A 22,443-nucleotide genomic window follows, 5' to 3' on the forward strand; every position below is an offset into this window, starting at 1 on the left:
AAGAAGATCTGGAATTGCAGGAAGAATCTAGGAAATTAAATAATAGCCACTTCTATTTGTTTATGTTACAAATGGGTTATGTTTATTTTTTATCAAGCTAGGGTTTTTGTTGTTGTTGCTGCTGCTGTTTTTAAATAACAACCCTGCCAAACACTCTGCAAGCAGAGTTAAGATCAAAATAGAAAATATTTCAGCACTATGATGATTCTTGGGCTGTCTCAACAAGATCTTATTTTTGCACCTATCAATTCTATTACTATTTCTTCAAATTAGCGCCCATGAACTACTACTGGCATCATCCCTGTAGACTAAACAAAAAAGGGAAAAGCCAAATAAGACTCAGTCATCAACAGGATGCAAGGAAATGTCGTACAATTAACCAAGGGTAGGGATGTATTCATTCATTCGATTTGTTCATCAAAGACACACTGAGCATCGACTGGGTGCCAGACACCGGGCCAGGCCCTGATGACCCAAAGATGCTCTCAATTAGCTCCCAGAGTAGGGGAAGCTAAATACATACAGAACTAGGATATGTAATGGTCTGAATAGTGTGCTGCTCGTATGCAGAAGGGAGAAGTGAGGCCTTCAGGAAGGGTTCACAGAGAAGGTGACATCAGAGGGAAAGCGTGGAGGATGAAGAAGACTCTTACAAGGCAGAAAGTGGATGCAGGTGCACGTCTGACAGATGGAAGAGCCTGAACAAAGCCAAAAGGTATAACCACTGGGGTTGGGAAGATCTGGTATCGCGTCCAGTGAATACAAAATTAAAAAATGGAAGACAAGTGTCACTGAGACAGCAGTATAGCAAACGTCTTGGAATCCTGAATTGGAAAATGAGAGATTTGGGTTCCTCTCTGAGTTCAAATACTGGCTTACACAGGGTGACCTTCACTCTGTGTCCAGGCCCCTACAAATGTCAACTAGAGAGAAGATGATGGTATGACTAGGCCACGGGAGATCATACTCAGGAAGGATCTCTGAGGAAGATTAGCTGTGGCCTAAGTTTTCCCCAGGTGAGGAACGCCTTTGCCCCAAAGCTACTGCCCATAAGAAATGAATTCCCATCTCTGTCCGTTAAAGCATCTTGATTCAAGGTATTTAAAAGTTCATCAAGAAACTAACGGTCCTACCTCGCTTTGGAATGATTGCGGCTACAGGGGCGCCAAAACCACTGGACTGTAGGCTGAGGGATCCCGTAGATGGTGCACGTCAGGATTTGTCGGCTGCCCAGTAGGTACAGAGTTGGGTCTGGAAACGACGACACGGCCTTTTCATAAATTTGGGGTTTCACTGGAAGGGAAATGGAGGGGGCAGGAGTCAAGAGCTGTTCTAGTGAGTTTCTCCTGGGCCACATCACGAGTCATTCACACTTGTTTTGGTGTCAGGGAAACAAATATGTGAACAAAAAAACCCAAGTAAGCCCTCATATTTGTCCAGAAGGTGCTAATATTTTTTAAAAAGTAGCAGACTTTTATGAAAAAAACGAATACAATTATAAAGAATCATATCATCTATGGAAGGGAATAAGCCAACACAAGATAATTAGGACGGAATCACAAGAGATTTTTAGAACAATACTTACAATTTTTGTTTTCTTTAGTGTTGTTCTGTCAACTTTTAAATTTACAAATTTAAGATTTCATTGACTTCCCCTCATCACCACCACCCAAACTGGAAAAGAGTATGGACTGTAAACTCACCGTTTACGATTAGGGTGGCAGTGAGATTTTTAAACACGTTTGACTGCTTTATGCCCAGCAAGATTGTATAATCCCCTGCATCCTCGGCAGTGACGTCTTTGATAATTAATGAATAACCATGAACCAAATAGTGGGCAGATTTCTCAGTCGCTGGTAATCCATCCTTTAGCCTGTGGTCAAGAGCAGGTCCAATGAAGTCATTTCATGCAGCCTCTCAGATATCGTCATTTAAGTTCGTTTGTAACTCCAGCTGCTAAGTTGGAGCCTCAGACCCTCACTGTTGATTTAAAAAATTTAGGCGCTAACTTTTCACAAAGACAGGGGAAGATGTTCAGACTGGGGACATCATAATATTTATTCGTGAAGGGAAGGAGTGAGTCGAGGGAAGACAGGAAGCCACAGCTGGAGGTACCTGGTCGCCGTGGCACCTCAAGTGTTAACCCAGAGGCACCACCTCTGACTCCACCCAAGATGTTTTCCATGAGGCTCTGTCAGCAATGCCAGGGTCATTGTAAATCAGATCAACGAGATCACTTCTCAAGATAAAAATAAAAATAGACCTTCCTATTGTGGGTTCATGTGGAGTTCTTATTAGTTATGTAAATGACCACACCAGTTGTCTCTTTCATAGGTTATAGTGAAATCAAGATTATCAAGGTTCCCCCCCCCCCCCAGGGAAGCAGGGAAACTCACAAACAGAAACCATCAACTATTAAAAAAAATTAAATATAAAACCAATGTCTCAATATCATCCAATTTACAGAGTCAGGAGACCTGGACTTAACGAGGCTCTCCACTCTCTGGGGCTGGCCCTATGACGTCACCTAATTGAGCCTCAGTTTCCCCAAACTTTCTAAAATATCTCAAAGTTCTTACTTAACTTTAAAATCCTATGATTTTATTAAAATGCACAGTTCTTTAAATGGCCTTTATTTTTTTTGTCTGGCAGGAGTTTACTGTGCTCTGTGTAAAGGTATCATATTGAGAATGGCATTAGTCCATAATGGGGCATGTATTATACAGCCCTGCAAGCCAATTCTGTGACCACTGGGCTTCAGTTCCAAAGCAGTTAAAATGACTAAGCTTCGATTCTGTAATCACAAATACCATCTTGGAATTATTATTATTATTCTCTATAAACATGTCAGCACTTTCAAAGATGTATTGACTTTTCTTTTAGGTCCCTGCTACTTGATTACTGAAGAAATCAGCACTGTTTTAATGGAGAAGATAATCTGAAGCACTGAAAGAGAGAATGTACTTCCTAGAGTGGATGCATTCATAGGAAATTTGCTATTAAACTTTTTAGATATCATGAGACAAAAAAAAAATCCCTTTTCTGCAGAGATGGCATGAAGGAACACAGCAAAAAGTCTAATGTTCTCTTTAATCTCCTATGAACCATTTGAGGAAACCGAAAACAATGAAGCAGGACATTAATAGGATATTGAAAGCAAAATAAGCTCTAGCTGAGGAGATTCTAAAATAGTACCACTTCTATATTGTATGGATTGTTTTCTTAATCAGTTCTGTACTATTTACTCTTTGTTAAAAATGTAATAACTTGCGCCAAAGATATTAGCATGTAAAAGTGATTTAACAAAATGACTGCAGATTATAAACAGATTACATTGTTTTATATCAAGGTGTTAAACTAGTATTAAAAAAAAAAAAAAAAACAGCTTAAGGAGTTTCTGAATATGTAACCTTCGAGCCAAAACAAATTTAGTCAAGTAGATGCATTTGTCTTGCTTCTGAGTAGGTCTGTCTCTATTTATGTTTGTTTAATTTTGAAATGAGACTGGAACTTTCACCCCAGCTGTATATAAAAGAATTATTTTCAGCATCCTCATATCAAGAGCCCTCTTCTTCAGAGTTAATAGAGCATGTTACATATTCAAGATGCTTCAGAATCATTGCCTAACACATCCCATTCAAAGGGTATTGGCATCACAGGAAGCTTTAGAGATGCAGAAATGCAGCCACAGTGAGCAGCTGATCAAACTGAAATGAAAACCCAAGAAAACCTAATCCCTTGCTCCATCCTGTTAAATGGTTTCCTTCTTATTTCCCCTCCCCCGTCCCCCCTTCAGCCACACCCCACCCCACCCCCAACCCTTAGATATCAGTGTAGTGTTTAGCTCTCTAGTGTTGTCTGGGCAAATTATTTTGATATTTTTTCAGGAAGTCAAGTCATTGGATTCTTGTCTCTTCCTTCTTACAAAAAGCATATCTCAGATGGGTATGAAAACAAAAATTATGACCCTACCATACAACTTCTGGTGAGGGGAATGCCTTCACTTTCATAGACAGCCGGTAAGAACGCGTGCCAGCCACGGTTTCAAGCACCTGCTGTTTCCGATGTTTCACACTGATGAAGGCTTTATCTTTGGAGGGAGAAGCGATAAATACATTAGAAAGAATATATTTACATTAAAAAAGCCCTTATTGCCTTATTGAGGGAGGATGCAACAAATGAGCTCATTTGTTGACCAATGAGTAAAATCAGATAAAGCAATGAAATATTTTCAAATCGAATGATTGCACAACTCAGACAAAAACTGGCAGAACAACAGAAAGTAAAAATCTTGCATTTCTATATCACAATGACAGATAAATCGGAAGCTATTTCTCAAAATCTACCTAGCAAAGATGAGTAAGTTGGGAGAAGATTTCTCTGGGCATCCTATAAGAATTAATTTGATATCAAAAATCAACTGAGAAAAGCCAAAAAGGAAAAAAAGGAAATCGATGGAATTGTTATCAATAATGGGAAAAAAAGTAAGGTTTCTAAAGATTCCAAAGGGGTTTAGGTATTTTCTTTATAGAAGTTGTGTATTATTTGGATTCCTTGAGAGTAAAAGCAGAGATGAAATAGGATTGATTCTGAATAATCATTTATTACACCATCTTTTTACTTCTCTAATTCATAATTATACCTGGGACATTTTCCCCATACAACAAGGTAAGACTGATCATCTTCTGTTTTGTTTACATGATACACTAAAGGATTTCATAAACAACATTTAATATGCTATAACTGAATTATTGACCACAATAAACTTGTAAAGAAAAGATTTTCTAATTCAAAGTATTAAACTTAAAGGCCATTTAAATGTGAATTACTTTTGGGTGGGGGAGAAGAAAGGGTGCACGGCAAAATTGTACTCATTCATGAGAAAGTGACTTGGCAAAAAAAAAATTACTTGTTTTATAGAACCCATAGAATGCCCATCAAGTGGAAAAACATAGCATGAGTTGGTAACTCTGAACTCCTGCTTACCATAAATATGCACCGAGGTGTTAACAGATCTGAGTGATGGCCCACTTTTCACATGACATGTGTAGAGTCCTTTGTCTTTGTTTTGTACTTTGTCAATAATCAGAACACTGTAGAATACATTGGCAAGGGAATTGCTTTGGTCAATTCGTCGCCTTATAGAAGCTCTCTTATTTGTCTGGAAAAAAATGTTGAATTTAAATGTAAAAGTGGTCATTTATCATGCTTAAAGGTATAGCATTTCTCAGATCTTACTGAAATCAATATTCCAACAACAGCCTCTTTCTTTTGCCTAAGAAGTGCACCAGACCCCCCTGAGCACAAGATGTTTGGAAATTCCATCTCTGTCTAGAAGTGTTTAAAATATGTACTCTTGTGGCACGTACTCAACACTACACAACCTTCAGATGGGTCTTTGCATACGGGAGTGCGACTGTTTCCCCTGACCACCGCGTGAGGGCTGCAGGAGCACAATCTTCTTCAGATGAAGAAGCTAAAGTGACTGAGATGCCGGCCAGTGTGGGCCTCAACTCAACCCTTTTGAGACCCAGTCTAGGGTCTTTTCTCTGCCATGCACACCTCCCTAAACAGTAACCCATCTCCTAGGTGTAAACATCAAATGCATGCACAGGCAATGATCATCATTGGCAACTGGCTTCATGACACTGTTTCCCTTATGTAAGGCATGTGAGTGTCCTTTTGCTTCCCTACTAGAAATGAAGGGAAAAGTAATGAGTTCTGGCTACACCCACTGAGGTGCAATAATCCTAGGTTCGTTATATCATTATTTGGACAATGCTTGCCAGTGTCTGTGAAATCTGAGTACATAGATGAGGGAACATACAAACCCATAAACAAGTTAGCTAATGCTTGGGGTGGGGAGAGGTCATTCCATGTGAAAATCAGGAGAGACCAAGAGAAAGCTCAGAGGCTCTTGGGTCTGAATTGGCTACTGTGACCTGTTCACAGCTATGAGAACATGAGCTCATGTTACTCTCTTTAATTACTTCTTTCTTTCTTTTTTTTTTAACATTACATTTAATAACATTCAATATGTTATGGAAAAAAGACTTTGGAGGTTGTTCAGAGCTGATCTTTGGGTCTTGGGATTAGCTCTCCTTTGTGCCAGTCTTATAAATTTCTATCCACCTGTCCCTTTTATTATCCTGTCGAAACAGGCACATGCTCAGGCCATTTCTCTAATGTAATCAGAGAAAACATCAGTCACCACTACCAAAAATTAGACAACCAGCCCCCCAAAATAATAGACTGGGGGACTTTCTGGGACTGTCTATGAAAACATCACTCCTCCTTTTGTGAAAGTCACTTTCCTGCCCTCCGGGCTTGAGTAACATTGATATGGTTTCTGCCCTGGAAAAGATCTGGTGCAGGTTTCGGAATTGCTCTGTCCAGCGCCACAATCACCAACTGTATGTGGCTATTTAAATTAAAACTAAGTAAAATTCACTTCCTCATTGCACTTGCCACATTCCGAGTGCTCAGTAGCCACACGTGGAGGCAGCTACCTATTAGCACAGATGTAGAATACCTCCGTCAAAGAAAGTGCTTTTGGACAGCGGTGGCTTAGAATATTATTGGAATTGAATAGCCTTAATAACAGACTAATAGATAAATCAAGAGGTTTATCAATGCTTTCGCTTATGGTATAAATGTGAACAGGATAAAGCTTTCTTTTCTCTTGGTGTTTATTGAGAATAATTGATTTCTCTCAAAATCAAGAAAAGGCTGCTACAAGTTACAGCATATTTACTGAAATGAGATAACAGCACTCAGAATATAGCTTATGACTGATATGTCCTTAACAGATCAATATAGGGCACTTGTTATACCTTTCTGTTGCTAAATTATTCTATTTCATTCAAAGAAATGTTGATTTCTTAGCTTAGGGTGAATGCATTCATCTTTTATACCTAATCACAATCTAGTTGTGCTTGGGAATCCAAATGATATAACAAATGATTATTCTTGGGATGGGCCACATAAATCATGCTGATGTGCAAAAAGTGGGTGTTGGAGCTACTGTTAAAATGTTCTTAACAATCGGTGTTAGACTGCCCATCTATAAATGTTTAAATAACTGTTCTTTGCCGGGATGTTCAATTTGAATAAGGAAATCCAACCTGGTCTTCATTCTTATTTTTCTGGAGGATGAAATGCTCTTTGACACTTAGCAAAGGGGGTACTGGATTGCTGGGTTGTAATATCTTTTCCTAACATGTTTCCATCAGGTGCCGGACTGTCTGCCAGTCTCTCACAAAGACAGCTTCCCCCAAACGTTTTTGTTGCTATTACAAAAGACAGTCCCTGTCTGGAATTGAGTGATAAATTTCTCTCTCATCTCTAAATCCGAGAGAACAGTTTCCAAGGATGAAACAATCCCTTTTTCTACCCAGAATCATGCAATAGATAAAACAGCCTATCAGCTTCAAAACAAAACCCCCAAACATCAAAAGGCCATGTCTATGCACACCACACTCTCGAAATGTAAGCAAGGAAAGCACCAAAACCTAAAGCTTCTTTAGTGATTTAAAACTGCCATAGGCATCAAAATATTCCAATTTTTTTCCATAAACAAACACCCAGGGGAATTCCCACTCTCTAAAAATAAATACTGTCCTATAGAAGAAATAGAAAAATGAGTAACTCACTTCCGCTGGGTATCTCCACGTCATCTGGACTCGGGTGTTCAGGGGTGTTGTGGCCGTACAGTTGAGGATGAGAGTTTGACCTCTAAGTAGTCTCACAGGGCTTGGTGTGCTTATTTGAACATCTATGATGGTATTGGCTGCAAGCACAAGAGGTAATTGTTCTTTTAAATCCAGGTTTCTTTATGCAGAAAAAAACCACAGAGCATTTTGGCCAATGGGCAGGCCTCAGGGACGTCACTTACTCTGTCGATGCGTTAGATAGCTTGTCTGATACAAATGTCCATTGATGGTTGTCTCACAGATCAGAAGCCCGATTTCTTTGTATGATGCATTTGCTATTATAAAACCCCTCCTGCTGTCCCAGACTATTCTTTTTCCATCCGAGATAAGTGTATCAGGTGGAAACTGAAATGGAAGGAATGTGGGTCAACAAAATCATATTAGTACCGTGTTTCACTGAGGCAATCCTGTTTCACTGAAAGCTTATGAAAGCATGATTTTCATCTAAAATGAAAATCATACAGGTGAAGACTCAATTTGTTGTCACGGGTCCTTTAATTTTCTTTGCAGGTAGCAAGACACAGATTATCATAGGAGATTGCTGTAGGTCTTGGTGACAAACTGCTCCCACTTAGGAGAGGTCTAGCTGTCCTGTGAGGACTTCGAGGGACAGACCAGACCTCTGCGGCCTCTGCGAATCTTTGCAGTAACTGGCCAGATACTCAACAGAGAAACCAGTTAACATTTCCTCCCACTGGGGCTGCCGGATTAGCCTCATGTGTCTTCATCATTTGGAGCTTTTAACAAAATCTTCCCATTTTGCACCATTTATGAAAGAGGTGGCTGTCTAGAAAGTACTATAAATAATTCCAGGTCTCCCGAGAGCCAGCCCCTCGGTTTGGCTCTCACTGGGGGAATCATTCGAGAATCACGCGGCGTGGCTAAGAGGCGGAGGGCACCGGTGGGGCCTCAGCAGGGGGTGCCCGTGGTACCCGGACCCTTGCCCACGAAGCTGGCGGCACAGGCCACTGCTGCTCTCACACGTGAAGCGCTCGCAAATTCTTAGAATTAGTCCAAAACGCAGTGGGTCCAAGCAGAAGAGAAAAAATCTACAATTTGAATCCCCCCGACACCTCCTTCTGGATTTAATTTTTAAAGATTACAATATCAACAATCTACTTTGAGATAAAACTTTATAAAGGGTCTTTGCTTCATAGAGCAGTCTAGGCTAATTCTCCTGCTGGCTGCCCAGCTTCCAGAGGCAGTCGACTCCTACCGCAAGCACTTAGCCCCAGGTGTAAAAGAAGAAAAGAATTCAGATTACCTGTTTCCAACAAATTATCAAGGAAATGCCAAACAGCCATAAAGAAGTTTCAACCCTCCTCTATCTCCTGATAAAAAGTACACCCCACAGCCGTCCATGCGCCGTTTGCTAATCCTGCTTGTTGAGTAAACTGACCTGGTCTGTGGCTCTTTGCCAGAAATTTCTATTCCCAAAATCAAGTGTCTTGTCCCCAGGGCATACGTGTATACCTATGCAGCATCAGAGTATTAGTTTGGCTTAAAATTAATTACATCCTGTGTAAGAAGACCTGAAAGTGATTAAAGGATTCATTTTCTGTTTTCATAAGTTTGGACTCTACCTGTAAATTTAAGAATGCCCTGCATTTGGAATGGAAAGAGTACTCGCTCTAATTTAATGTGAACTCTTAAGGAATAAACTAAGACAAATTTAAAAATTGAGGACAGAAATGTATGATGCTTTAAAAGACTTTGAAACACAGGTTTGCTAAAGGACTTCCTCTGTGCAACTGCAAAATATATTGAATTTTCCCCTGAAGCGTTTCTCCTACTCAAATCTATCCATTACTGCCACTAGCAGTGTTGCTTTGGCAAAGTCAGTAACTTTATTTCTAGCTGAAATGAACTAAAACAGGAAAAGACTGTAGCTCATGCTGTGTGTTGTCAAGAGGCAGGCACAGGGGCAAGGGGATGTCCACCTGGGGAAAGAAGCGCTGGGCAGAGAGGACGCGTCTCCAGCTGAGGATCAGTGCGCCAAAGCAGGGACTGGAAACGAGGGGGGCAGGGATGGGAAATCAGAAGAAAAGGGATCATAAGAAATGGAAGGGAAAGATCTAACCTTCACTTCGTATCAGCATAAAAACGTAATTGTTTAGAATACTTCCATGTATAAATGTGCCAAACCAAAACCCGTTAGACTTTTGCACACCTCTTTTTTATTTTAAATTGTGCACCACGGGGTGCACTGGTAGTGGTTCCATGGTAGAATGCTCGCCTTCCATGCAGGAGACCGGGTTCGATTCCAGGACCATGCACCCCCCCCAAATAAGTACATAAATAAAAATAAATTGCGCATCTAGATCTTAGGTAGAAAAAAGAGTGAATCAACTATTTTTTCCCCAAGAAACTTTTACATGTGGGAATTTTGGAATACTCCTTATCACAGAAAAGCTATCTCCCTTGGGGCAAGAAAGCAAGGGGCTTGCATGTAAAAGAGGCTCCATATTCCCACTGGGTTTTTCCAAGTTGATCATACGGCAATTATTATCTCAGGCTAAGAGAAGAAATGTCAGACTGTTGAAAACATGACTTGATAATAAATCACATACTGGGCATCAAGCTGTTAAAAACACAATAATAACAAGCTAATGCTTGAACAGGACTTACCTTGGGCCATCCAAGTGCTTTCCATACATATCACCTCATTTAGCTTTATAGCAGCCATGTGAGGTTGGGGTCAAAGCAGTCATCCCTACTGCTCAGATGGGGAAACTGAGACAACTGCTAGTTTGCTCAGCAGGTAAGGGTCAGGTTGCTAAGAGTTCAGGTGACATGGCACCAGCTCTTAGCCACTCTGTCCTTCTCCATCCTGAAACTAAACTGTTAGGGGGCAAGGCGCATGGGCACCAAATGGGAAGAAACCACAGTGTTTCTCCCATGACCTGCGAGATCCCTGAAGATTCTGGGACCTCAGGTTTTCACCGTTGATGGAGGAGTTCAGCTGAGTGGTGCCTCTTGTGTTTTCAGCTCTGACATTGGATTATTTTTTATTTATTGGCCATGGCTCACACAGATGGAAGGGACGTCAACAAGTAGAGTCTCTCTCTGATGGACTCTACTGCAGACTTACAGCAAATGGACCACTTGGGAAAGTAAATGCAGGGGAGGACAGAGGGAACCAGCTCCATCGGGTGCCAAGAGTTGGGGTCAGCAGGTGCTGTCAAAACTCATTTTTTTAGCTTTTCACACCTGCCCCCCCCCCCCCACACTTTCTGAGTGATGTGATGTACAATGCCAGGTGCTGCATTCGGGCAGCCTTGACCTTTTCCATGAAAGTTCTAAGCGCATAAGAATTTTCTGTGGTCTTCCAGTTTGGGAGTCTTTATTCAATTTTTAGTCCCAGCATACTACAAACTGTCTTTGCTGATTAATGAGCTGGGTCAGCACACTTCCATCTTTGACTTTATTAGATTCCACCCTAAATCTTTTTCCTTTCCCAAATGCACAGTTAACAACATAATACGAAGAAAAATTTAATTTGTTGGTTTCTTTCTTGCTTTTTGCCTTAGAGACTAGGTTTGGCTACTCAACAGGGATAAGCCTATTGCCACCAAGAACTGCCCAACTCAAACCAAAGGCCGGGCCTCCATAGGTATTAAGCAAGAGCATTGGAATGCCTGGAGAATTTCTAGCAGTAATTAGCATAAACAACTATCTGCCAAGTTATTAATCTGTGCAAGCATTAGAATCAATGTTTCTTACATTTTCAGACATTTGGATTGGTGGCAATAGTTAAAATTACCATGGTTTTAGTTCTTCCATTATTCACATGGATTTATGCTTAAAACATAAGACATTGCCATTTTATTCTGTTGAAATGCATGCATGGGTTTAGCAGACTTCACAGTCCTTTTACCGTATGGTTTATAATCTGTAGCATAGTGTAGCCTCTGCACCTTATTGTAAAAGGATATTACAGAAAAGTCCACTGATAACCCCCAGTGTCAGTTAGAAAATTATTCCAGTGAGATAAAATGCTTAAAAGTTCATTATAGTCCTTAGCGGTAAAAATATTCTGTGACCAGCATTGCTAGGTTTTACCTTTTTTAAAGTCACGGTGATGTTGGGTGAGGTGGTCCGACAGGGGATGGTGACTGCCCTTCCTTCCGTCATGTAAATAACTTCGGGGATGTCACTGTGCATCTCTACAAAAGGTCTCCCTGTATCTGTACGAGATGAAAATGAAAAAAAAAATCCATATCTAAGTGATTGCAAAGCGAACATCTAGACATTGTAGCTGACGGGGTCAAATGGGCCCTGACAGCGTTACACTGTTTTGCCTTTAATGTAATCTGGGAATTCACATTTCTTCTCTCTTTAGTGATTCTGCCCAGGAAGAAAAAAATAAAAAGAATGATTCTCTAGTAAAATGTAATTTCTTATTCAGTCTTTGATCTTTGAAGCAGATTGTCCAGGGCCCTAATCCACAGTTGTGTTGGGAGGGGTTTTAGAGCAGTGGGGGGGGGGGGGGGAAGGCCAGAAAGTTGCAGTGAGAGGGAAAGGGGCACGTCTGCCGTGATGCTAAGTGCACCAGGGCCCTCCAGAGCCTCCAAGGAACCAAAGGGCAGCTCCTACACAGAAGGCGGCTTAGACGTCTCTGAAGTCTTAGGAGATATTTAGAGATCATGTGGAGGGTTTGCAAACTGGAGGAAGAACTGTCATTTGAATGCTAGAAGCAAGCCATCAAGGTTTTCTAGAATTTTCTGGCAGACTCCTGATGAACGAGGTCTGCGCTGCTTGCAGGAGAGGGAGCAGGTAGAGAAGCAGGGCTGGAGCAGCGCTCATTTCACATGCATGCTTAGGTCCGCTGCTTTGGTGCCCACTCCCTATCTACTGAGAGCAGAGTACACAAGCGCACAAAGAGGGCTGCAAAAGCCTTTCCTGGTCACCGAAATCCCACCCATAAACAGCATGGCAGGGGTGCGCAGGCGGTTCAGTGGCAGAACGCGCGCCTTCAATGAGGAGCCCCAGGTTCGCTGTACCCCCCTCCCCGCAACATCCAAGGTCCTTCTCCCTCCGTGCTCAGGACTGCCTTCTCTTGAGGCAGAGCTGGGGGCAGGGAGGGCCGCAGGGGGCAGCTGATCTTCCGAGACAGAGGCTGAGTGTTCTGTGCTCAGTGGGAACGTAACTGCCACATCGTCCCGTGGAGAGTTAGAGAAACCCTGGGAAGGGGGGACCACCAAGGGCTGGCTCAGGGGGTGTGGGGGACTTCAGGCCAGGAGCCCCAGGAGGCTTGGAGTCAGAGGGAGCCAGTGCAGCCTGGAGGGGAAGGGAACCCTGGCTCTGCGGTGCCTGGCCCCGGGACCTGGGCAGATACCTCGCCCTCTGGTCGTCCCCATAAAGAGCCACTACACAGGTCCCTGCGTTTGCACCCACCCCGCCTTCAGAGGCCTGCCTGGCAGAGAGTGATGCTGTTATATGTGTCAGCTATTCACTTTCTATTTATTATGATGATGATGAGAGATTTGAACTTAGGGAGAGAGAGGGGTAGGATATATGAAAGCCACAAATTATACTCATGATGCTAATTGTCTAGAAGTAGAAATACATATTCATGCAGCAACATGGCCGAAAGACTGGAAACGCTGATACTAAATGTTCACCACGGATCTCTACGGGTGGAGATTTGCTGGGTCATTGTAAGTTTATTCACTCCTTCCTGCATTTGTCAGAGTTTTAGGAATGATAGTGGATTATTTTATAAAAGAATTTTCAGTAATTGAAGTGAAAACTCAAATTATAGGCACCATCCACTTTTACTTGAGGAAAACTGAATCTTGCCATTGATGTACTTTCATTTTGTCCTATATAATAGAATGAGTCATTAGTGGTCACAATTAATACAATTGTATTTCTTAGCAAAGCTGAATGGGAATAGTAAGAGATGCAGAGAGGAAAAGTTAATTTTACAGTGATGAAGGATTCACTTATCAACATTAAGTTCCTCCTCAAAATAGAGTTGCTGAGCTAGGCATTCAGGCAGGGACTATTGGGATTTGATTATTCCTTTCCTTCCTCCTGTGAGTCTATATTTTGGTCTCTTTTGTGAGTCCCAAGGTAAACACAAACACCAGGAAACAGCTTAATTCACTTAACTGTAAATCCTTCATATTTAATTTATTGTCTCCTTAAGCAACCATTTTCAACAAAGGACACAGCATCAAAAGATCCTACAGGAAGGAGTAAACATCAGTGTAGTCATTTTTAGGCTAACAAATGCCAATCCCAAATGAAATGGAAGAGTCTGATTTACTAAACCTTAGTACTGCGTTGGTCCCTTTGCCACTTTGGATTCCTCCGAGCACTTAGATTTTATTTCAGCTATTGGCCTTTTAAAAGCTGAGAACAATCTCAGCACTTGGCCTACTGCAATTCTGTTCAAAGATGGCAGAAATTCAATGATTTGTGTCCATGCCAACACAGTCCAAAACATTTCATTTGAGTCATGGTTAATTGTGACATTATAACCCTCCGTGTTTGCAAATGAGGTTATGGTTGTAGGCGCGCACACACACACAAACACACACAAAACCTCTCTGGGCTTATTAATAGTATATTTCCTCTGCAATGTGATACAAGGAGGGGCCGAACAAGAACTCGCCTGCCACATTATTATACAAACATTTTTTGTTTTGTAGGATATAGATACAGAAGAGGTCACGGTTCCATTAATACTACCAGTAAAACCACTTACTACTCCCGGAGGACGCATTCGTCCTTGTCACAAAATTAAAAATGACTTCCAAGCCCAGCCAGCACTGCAGAGTGGTTTCCTGAGACCAAATTGGCTGTTGTTAAAAGAGTGAGGAAGGGCTGCTCCAAAGACGCCTGGTGTCCCCGCGGCTCAGACACACTGTCACCAGCGCCATGCCACACCCAGCCAGGTGGAGGTCACGCCGCCCTCACCTCTCTGAACTCCTAGAGCTCAAAGTGGTAACAGGAAACAGGCAAAGAATGTGAGGTTTTCCCAGCCAGTGGGAGTGTCTCAGCTGTCCCTTCTCTTCAGGATGACAAGCAGACTCTGATACGGGGGGAGATCAGACAGGGACCCTTGCTCAGAAAGGAGCTACTATTTTTTAAACATGTTTTTTCCTCTTGCAATCTGTAATCACACTGACACATTAAGACCCCCAGACCCAGAGGCCAGCCTGCCACCATCGCCCCACTCCACTCTCCTGCAGACCCCACCTGGAGCTCCTGCTGGGGTTGGCGAGGGAACGGCCCAAAGGCCTTTGAAAGGGGTTCAAGAGTAAACATCTTGTTTCCAGGCATAGGGACGTTCTTAGGTTTTTAGAAACTTTTTCCTGATTTCTTTTCTCTTTGGTTTTACTTTCCTTATATCTAAGTCTCAGTCATGAGGACCTCTAAGAGTTATTTTGAAGGTGGGCATGATTTTAGTTTCATGAGGATGAGGTGGAAAACGAGAAAATCGAATTAACCAATTCCATGATGAGGGCTCCTGCCAGGCACAAAAGTTTTCACATCATGCAAGCTCTTCATGTTGCAGACCATGCCTAGTGCTTGAGGACAGTGTGTTGGTTGGTGAGATATTTCACTTGAAATATGAGAACAAAAGGGAAAAGAGGCAAGTTCTTCACTGGCCGTCAGTCTTTGATCATTTAAAACAGAGCTTCAAAGTAAACCATAAGAGAGTTGGAATGGCTGTACTAAAATCAGACAAAATAGACTTACGAACAAAAAATAATGTTTTACTAGAGAGAAGGAGGAACATTTTATATTGATAAAATGGTCAATCCATCAAGAAGATAGAATGATGATAAACATATATATACTTATCAACAGGACACCAAAATACTAGAAGGAAAACTGCCAGAAATGAAATCCATAATTCAACAATACTAGATGGCGACTTCAATACTCCACTTTAAATAATGGATAGAACAACTATACAGAAGATCAAAAGGAAATAGAACTCACTTGAACAACTTTATTAACTAACTTTTTTAACTAACTAACAGACATCTCTAGGGTGCTCTACCGTTCAGAGCAGAATATACATTCTTCTAAAGTGCACGTGGAAAGTTCTCCAAGATAGAGCACATCTAGGCCATAAAGCAAACCTTTACAGTTAAAAGGATAGGAATTATATAAAGTATGTTCTCTAACCACACAACAAAGAAAGAAATTTGGAAAATTCACAAGCATATGGCATTTAAACAACATACTTCTAAATAACCCATGAATTAGTAATGAAAAAACTGCCCACATAGAGGCCCACTGTGCTTCATTAGTGGCTTTTACTAAACATTTAAAGAACTAATGTCAATTCTTTAAAAATATAGAAGAAGAGAGAACATTTCTCTAATTCTGTAAGGCCTGATCCCAAAACCAAAGACCTCACAAGAAAACCACAGACCAGTATCTCTTATGAATGTGGACTCCAAAGTCCTCAACGGGATACCAGCGAACTGGACCCAGCAACTATATAAAGAATCATCCATCATACCTAAGTGGGTTTTATACTAGCTATGCAAGATTCATTTGCCATCCCAAATCAATCAACGTAATACACACACATCAAAAGAATAAAACAATCACCACATGATCATCTCTATCGGATCTGACAAAATCCAACACCCTTTTAAGAGAAAAAAAAAATCTCAATTAAGAAGCAATCTTATCCTCAAAGAACCATAGCTATCATTAATTTAACGGTGAAAGACTGGATGTTTTCCCCTAAGACACAGACCTCTGCTCATGCTACTTCTACTCAACATTGTACTAGAGGCTCTAAAAGGGAAATAAGGCAAAAAAAAAAAAAAGAAATAAATAAAAGGGATCCAGATGGGAAAGGAAGAAGTAGAGCTAATTCTACTCACAGATGACATGACCTTGTCCACAGAAAATTCTAATAAATCCACTAAAAATTAAATAGAACTAATAAATGAGTTCGGCAAGGATACACGATACAAGATCAATATGCAAAAGTCAATCATATGTCTAGACACTTGTGATGAACAGCCCAAAAATGAAATTAAGAAAACAATTCCATTTACAATAGCATTAAAAATAAAATATTTAGGAGTAAATTTCGCCAAAGAAATTCAATACTTATACTCTGAAAATTATAAAACATTGTTGAAAGAAATTAAAGATTTAAATAACTGGAAAAACATCCACGTTCATGGATCAGAAGACTTAATATTATTAAGATGACAATACTCCCAAAATTAATCTGCAGATTCAATGCAATCCTCTTCAGAATAACAGTTGGCTTCCTTGTAGAAACTACTAAGCTGATTCTAAAATTCATATAGAATTGCAAGGGATCCAAAACAGTGCAAAAAAATCTTAGAAAAATAAACTAAAATTTGGTGACTTGTACTTTCTAATCTCAACATTTACATTATTAAAATTATAAAGCAGCAGCAATGAAGACAGTGTGGTCTTTGCAAAAGGACAGCGATACAGATCAATAGAATTGGGAGTCCAGAAATAAAACATTAGCCTTTGGTCAACTGATTTTTGACAAGGGTGCCAAGACTATTCAATGGAGGAAAGAATAGTCTTTTAAGCAAACGGTCCTGGGAAAAGTACACATTCAAAAGAATGAAGTTGTATTCTTACTTTATATCATATGAACTCAAAAATGAACTCAAAATGGATCAGTGACCTAAATGTAAGAGTTAAAATTATAAAACTCTTAGAAGAAACCACAGAAGTAAATCTTCATGATCTGGGATTTGGCAATGGATTCTTAGATATGACACCAAAAGAACAAATAACAAAATAAAAAAATAGATAAATTGGACTATATCAAATTTTTAAACTTTTGCACTTCAAAGAAAGTGAAAAACAACCACAGAATGGGAAAAAAGATTTGCAAATCATATATCTGAGAGAAGGGACTTGTATCTAGAATATATAGAACTCTTTAATAAAACCCAATAATAAGACAAACAACAATTTAAAAATGGACAAAGGATCTGAATAGGCATTTCTCCAAAAAAGATACACAAATGGCCAATAAGCAATGGAAAGGTGTCAACATTGTTACTAGTTACTGGGGAGTGCAAATTGAATGGCAAGGAGACACCAGTGGGGCTACGATAAAAAGACAGGTAATAAGGGTTAGCAAAGTTGTGAAGAAACTGGAACCCTCGTTGGTTGCTGGTAGTGATGTAAAATGGAGCAGCCACTTCGGAAAAGAGTCTGACAGCTCCTCAAACAGTTCAACATAGAGTTACCATTTGATCCAGCAATTCCACTCCTAGTTGCAAGCCCAAGAGGAATGAACACCTAAGTCTATGTACAAAACTGTGCCTGAATGCTGAGAGCAGCATTACCAATAATAGCCAAAAAGTGCACACAACCCAAATGCACATCAACAATGAATGGATAATCCAAATGTGGTATACACAAACAATGGATACTATTCAGTCATAAAAAAGGAATGAAACACTGATGCATGCTATAACATGGAGGACCTTGAAAACATTACGCTAAGTGAAAGAAGCCAGACACAAAAGACCACATAATATATAGTTTCATTTATATAAAACATCCAGAAAAGGCAAATCCAGAGGCAGAAAGTAGACCACTGGTTGCAGGGTAGGGGAGGGATGGGACTATAACGTGAAATAGTTAAAGGAAACAGGGTTTCTTTCTGGAGTGATAAAAGTTCTAAAACGGATTTGATGATGGTTGCACATGTCTGTCAGTATACTAAAACCCACTGAATTGTACATTTTTAATAGGCAAGTTGTATGGTATGTGATATATCACAAGAAAAAAAAGCAAAACAGAGTTTTGGGCTCCTTCTTAGAAATATCGATCCACTGTTTTCTGAGCTGGACTCTGTCTTGGAGACCATCCAGTACAAACTCAGCACCTGTTGGGTCTTTGCAGCCTTTTTCTCCTGTCCCCCTCTCTGCATGCACACACACACACATAAAATGTACTTTTCCACTGTGTCAAAGTAATCATGTGCCCTTCTTTCTTCACTGGCAGCCTGGGTGAGGGGGCTGCCTAATGGGACATCTCTGCCTCCCTCTAGGTTACAGACTGATGCGTCTGAGCCTAACAGCCTCCACCAGCTTATTACTGCCTAATGATTACCAAAATGAATAGCATAAAATCCCCAGCCGTCATTTACCACCAAGCCTAAAAACACAGCAACTTTCACCACTACCTGTTGATCAGTAACCAATTTCAACTGTGAGGGCAGTTCTCCCGGAGGTGGACAGAGGGACCTCCAGCACCATTTTTTTGGCCGCCCAAACACTTCAGCCTAATGCCACTATTTCTATTAGAGCAAAGTAAACAGAGAAAAGTCATAGTTTCAAACTCCACAGATGCCTTCCGAAAATTACAAGTATTATTACTTGTGTGGCACAAAATTTTTTTAAAATGCCTCTTTTGAGAAACAGTTTCCCCACAGCTAACCCCCTCAGAAGGAAGAGATTAGGTTGTCCTTGTTCTTTGGAAGCTCACTGCCCCTCATTTTTTCAACAGTGATTGCAAAGCAAGAGGAGAAAAACGAGGTGCATTAGGAAGGAGAGAAGAGAGTGGTGCACCAGGCCAGTCCCTCTTCCCCTCAGACCTATGAATTCACTCCTGGAGATGCGGGGTCTGCCAGTCAGGGATCCCCCACTGCCTAGCCAGCCAGGCACATGGCAGCTACTCACCAGCATCCGCATAAGAGATGAAGCAAGAAGCACACGGGGAAGGGCCGACTGGGCGCCCAGCAGCGTCCCAGGCCCAGCGAGGGCGCAATGGACCATGTTGTTTTCCATGTACTCAGGTCCTACCGGCCAGCACACGTCTCACCCGTGGCAACTCTACACAGTGAACAGGAAAATCAAGCCCTAAACTCTGCCTTGAAGTCGGGCAGGAAAATCGTTTTCTAAATTGTGCAAGCTACCAGGATGGCGCCAGGGTGGCTCAGTGGCAGAATTCTCGTCTGCCATGCCGGAGGCTTGGGTTCAATTCCTGAAGGCTGTCCACGCAAAAACAAAACAAAACAAAACAAAAAAACAACAACAGCAATGTACAAGGCACTAGTAGCTAAAGGTATAAAGGAGAGTGGAATTGCTGACCAGATGGGAAGGCTGAGCAGAGCATAAGATCAGGAAGGCAAAGAGGGGCTCAGGCTTTGTGCGTCCCTCAGAAACTTGCTCACGAGGTGTTCAGAGAGCTGGTGGGTGGGTTTCTATGTTCTGTGTTCTCAGTCAGATCTTCATTTTGGTGAATTCAGTTACTCAAAATAAAGTTTGGGGAAATCAAAGAAATGAAGGAGAAAGGAAAGGAAGAAGCAAGGAGGGCTGACCAACTATTGCAACTCTTCCTTCTACTGTGAGGTTTAGCCATGTCCCAAGTCCTATCATTCCCAGAGCTGCTCCTCAATCATAAAATCGTGAAACTCTTAAGGGATTTTAAGATACCTTAGTACTGGGCATGGAGAGCCCTTCCCACAAACACAGGAAGAATACTTATGCCTGGTCAAAACGGAACTCAAGAGTCCTTGACTTGAGTGTGCTTTCTCCACATCCACATCTGGTCCTAACTGCTGAGCGACTCAGGAATGACAGTTATACCTTCAAATATCTACACCTGGGGGAGAAATGATGGCACAAAGGGACCTTCTGATAGCACTTACATTCTCATACAGCCCGACTTACACGTTTCATTACCGATCAGTCATTCTCACTCTTTAAATCAAGCCTCTGTTCAGCACTCTGTTCTCGGTTGCTGTGGGCTCTGGGAATATCTGTTACAACCACCTCAACACCCAGAGAAGCCAAACCTGAGCAAGCCCTGCATTACAGAGACAAGAGACAAAATTTGTGCAAAGTGTGAAGTCATCCTCAAGCCCAGGGGGTGCTCAGCTGACTCCTCTCCAGCTGGAACCCTGAATTCTCCTAGAAGGCAACTCAGTACTTTCCATAAGCATGTTCCCTTCACAGCCATGTGCAGCAAGGAGTCAGGAACCAGAGTTTCTGTGAAGGTCCTGCAAATGTCTGGCCATTCAAACACGGAACCCTCGGCTGCAGTGCCCTCAACGATGAAGCATGACAGGCACTTTCCTATTTCCAAGCTCATGCTTTAATCAACAGTCACTTGAAATGTCCCTGCTAGGGGAGCACACTGACATCCCGCTGGGGGGCTGGGCAAGGAGGGAAAATGAGTGCAGCAGCTGGATGTGAGGCAGGGGTGGTAGCAGGTGAGAAGGTGGAGGCCCTGTCTAAGAAGGGCATTCTCTGCTTGTTCCAGCCAGCTGGGCCATGTGAGAATAAGGCCAATGTGGCTAGGTTTTCCATGTTTAAAGACAAGTAGGAAATCAGATTTTTATGTGAACTCTTCCAATGATGTAATGTTTGGCAGCCCAAAGCACTAAGCCTGCCAATCAAAACATGTGTGCCAGCTGAATTTGGCCCACATGCCCCTGGTTTGCAACCCTGCCCCACCCCTCCCTTTATATACTACACACAAACTCCCAGGGAAGCTGGGATGGAAATCCAGGCAAGGGTGTTGTTGGAAAAAGCAGGGGCATCAGAATCAACCAGACATGGGCCCAAAGTTTGACTTGGTAATTTATGAAGTGTGCAACAAATTCTTGAATTTCACCTATGATTCAGTAAGAGTAGAGTTGATAACATAATTGATCTCATTTGCTATCGTGAGGATTAAATGGGGTGATATATGTAATGAGCCTGTGCCAGATTTCAATAAACAACAGTGCTATGTGCCAGGTCCTCATCAAATGTCACCAATGGAAAGACTGCGAGGCATCACACAGTGCAATCCCACCAAGGGACTGATGGAGCCACACTCAATACCGAGATGTGTGAAAAATTCACCATCTCCCAGGATGGTTCACTTCATTTTGGAATAACTCTGATTGTTAGAAACTATTTCCTTATGTCAGGCTGCCTTGATTTCTCTCATTCTTAGATAGTAGCTCTGCCTTCTAAGAGTGAAAAGGTGAGAACTAATCTCTTTCTTATATGAGAAAACCTTAAAAGAGACTGTCACACTTTCTTCTCCCGTTTTTCCTTACTGTTTCAGATAAACATTTTAGCTCCTTCAACCATTCCTTACCAATGAAAATAATAAAATCATTACGTTAATGCTCCCAACCTTATGTAGCAGGTACCCATTTTACAGATGAGGAAAATGAAGTTCTGAGTGGTTAAATTATGTGCTCAAGCTAGTGTGCGATGGGCTTGGAATTCACAGCTAGGTCCTCTGGTTCCTGACGCCACATTCAGAGCCAGAGCCAGGCATGACTTGACCTTGGCCTCTGAACGATCACAATTATTCCCTTCTCAATGAATTCCTGTTTTCAATGTTCCTCTTGAAAAGTAAACCAAACAGTGACACTGGCATCACCTTTATTCTTGACACTTCATATTTATTCATACACTCCAAGACTGAATTTGCTTTCTTGGAACCATACTGCTCCACTGAACTCAAGTCTGAAAAGTTTCCCACGTGTGCTGTCTCAGCCACATCTCCCCCCACACAGCTCTAAGGAAGTGAGTTGCTTTTGTAAACTAAATACAGGCTTTTTCATTTGTTCCTGTCAAATCTATTATTGTAAATCTCAGTTCACTGTTCTAGTCCGCTGGAAATTTTTTGGATCATGATTCTGACATGTGACATAAATTTTTGCCCCAGATTTGGCTAATTTTCTCAGGGTACCCTTGATTTCCTAATGAAGCATTAAGAGGCCATATAAGACTAATAT

The 22,443-nt window shown here is 41.5% G+C and overlaps 1 protein-coding gene across 3 annotated transcripts in view; it reads right to left on the bottom strand.

The window, feature by feature from the left end:
• The window catches only part of FLT1 (fms related receptor tyrosine kinase 1), a 170,208-nt gene that overhangs the window by 106,678 nt on the left and 41,087 nt on the right, over positions 1-22,443 (bottom strand). For all 3 annotated transcript variants that reach the window (XM_077158937.1, XM_077158938.1, XM_077158936.1), the window contains exons 4-10: positions 11,775-11,899; positions 7,895-8,057; positions 7,653-7,789; positions 4,987-5,161; positions 3,973-4,090; positions 1,704-1,873; positions 1,134-1,293 (exon numbers count right to left, since the gene is read on the bottom strand). In XM_077158937.1, the coding sequence (XP_077015052.1) occupies positions 1,134-1,293; positions 1,704-1,873; positions 3,973-4,090; positions 4,987-5,161; positions 7,653-7,789; positions 7,895-8,057; positions 11,775-11,899 (1,048 nt within the window). The remainder of the gene's footprint in view (positions 1-1,133; positions 1,294-1,703; positions 1,874-3,972; positions 4,091-4,986; positions 5,162-7,652; positions 7,790-7,894; positions 8,058-11,774; positions 11,900-22,443) is intronic.

This window comes from Tamandua tetradactyla, chromosome 4 (assembly GCF_023851605.1).
Source record: "Tamandua tetradactyla isolate mTamTet1 chromosome 4, mTamTet1.pri, whole genome shotgun sequence".
NCBI lineage: Eukaryota > Metazoa > Chordata > Mammalia > Pilosa > Myrmecophagidae > Tamandua > Tamandua tetradactyla.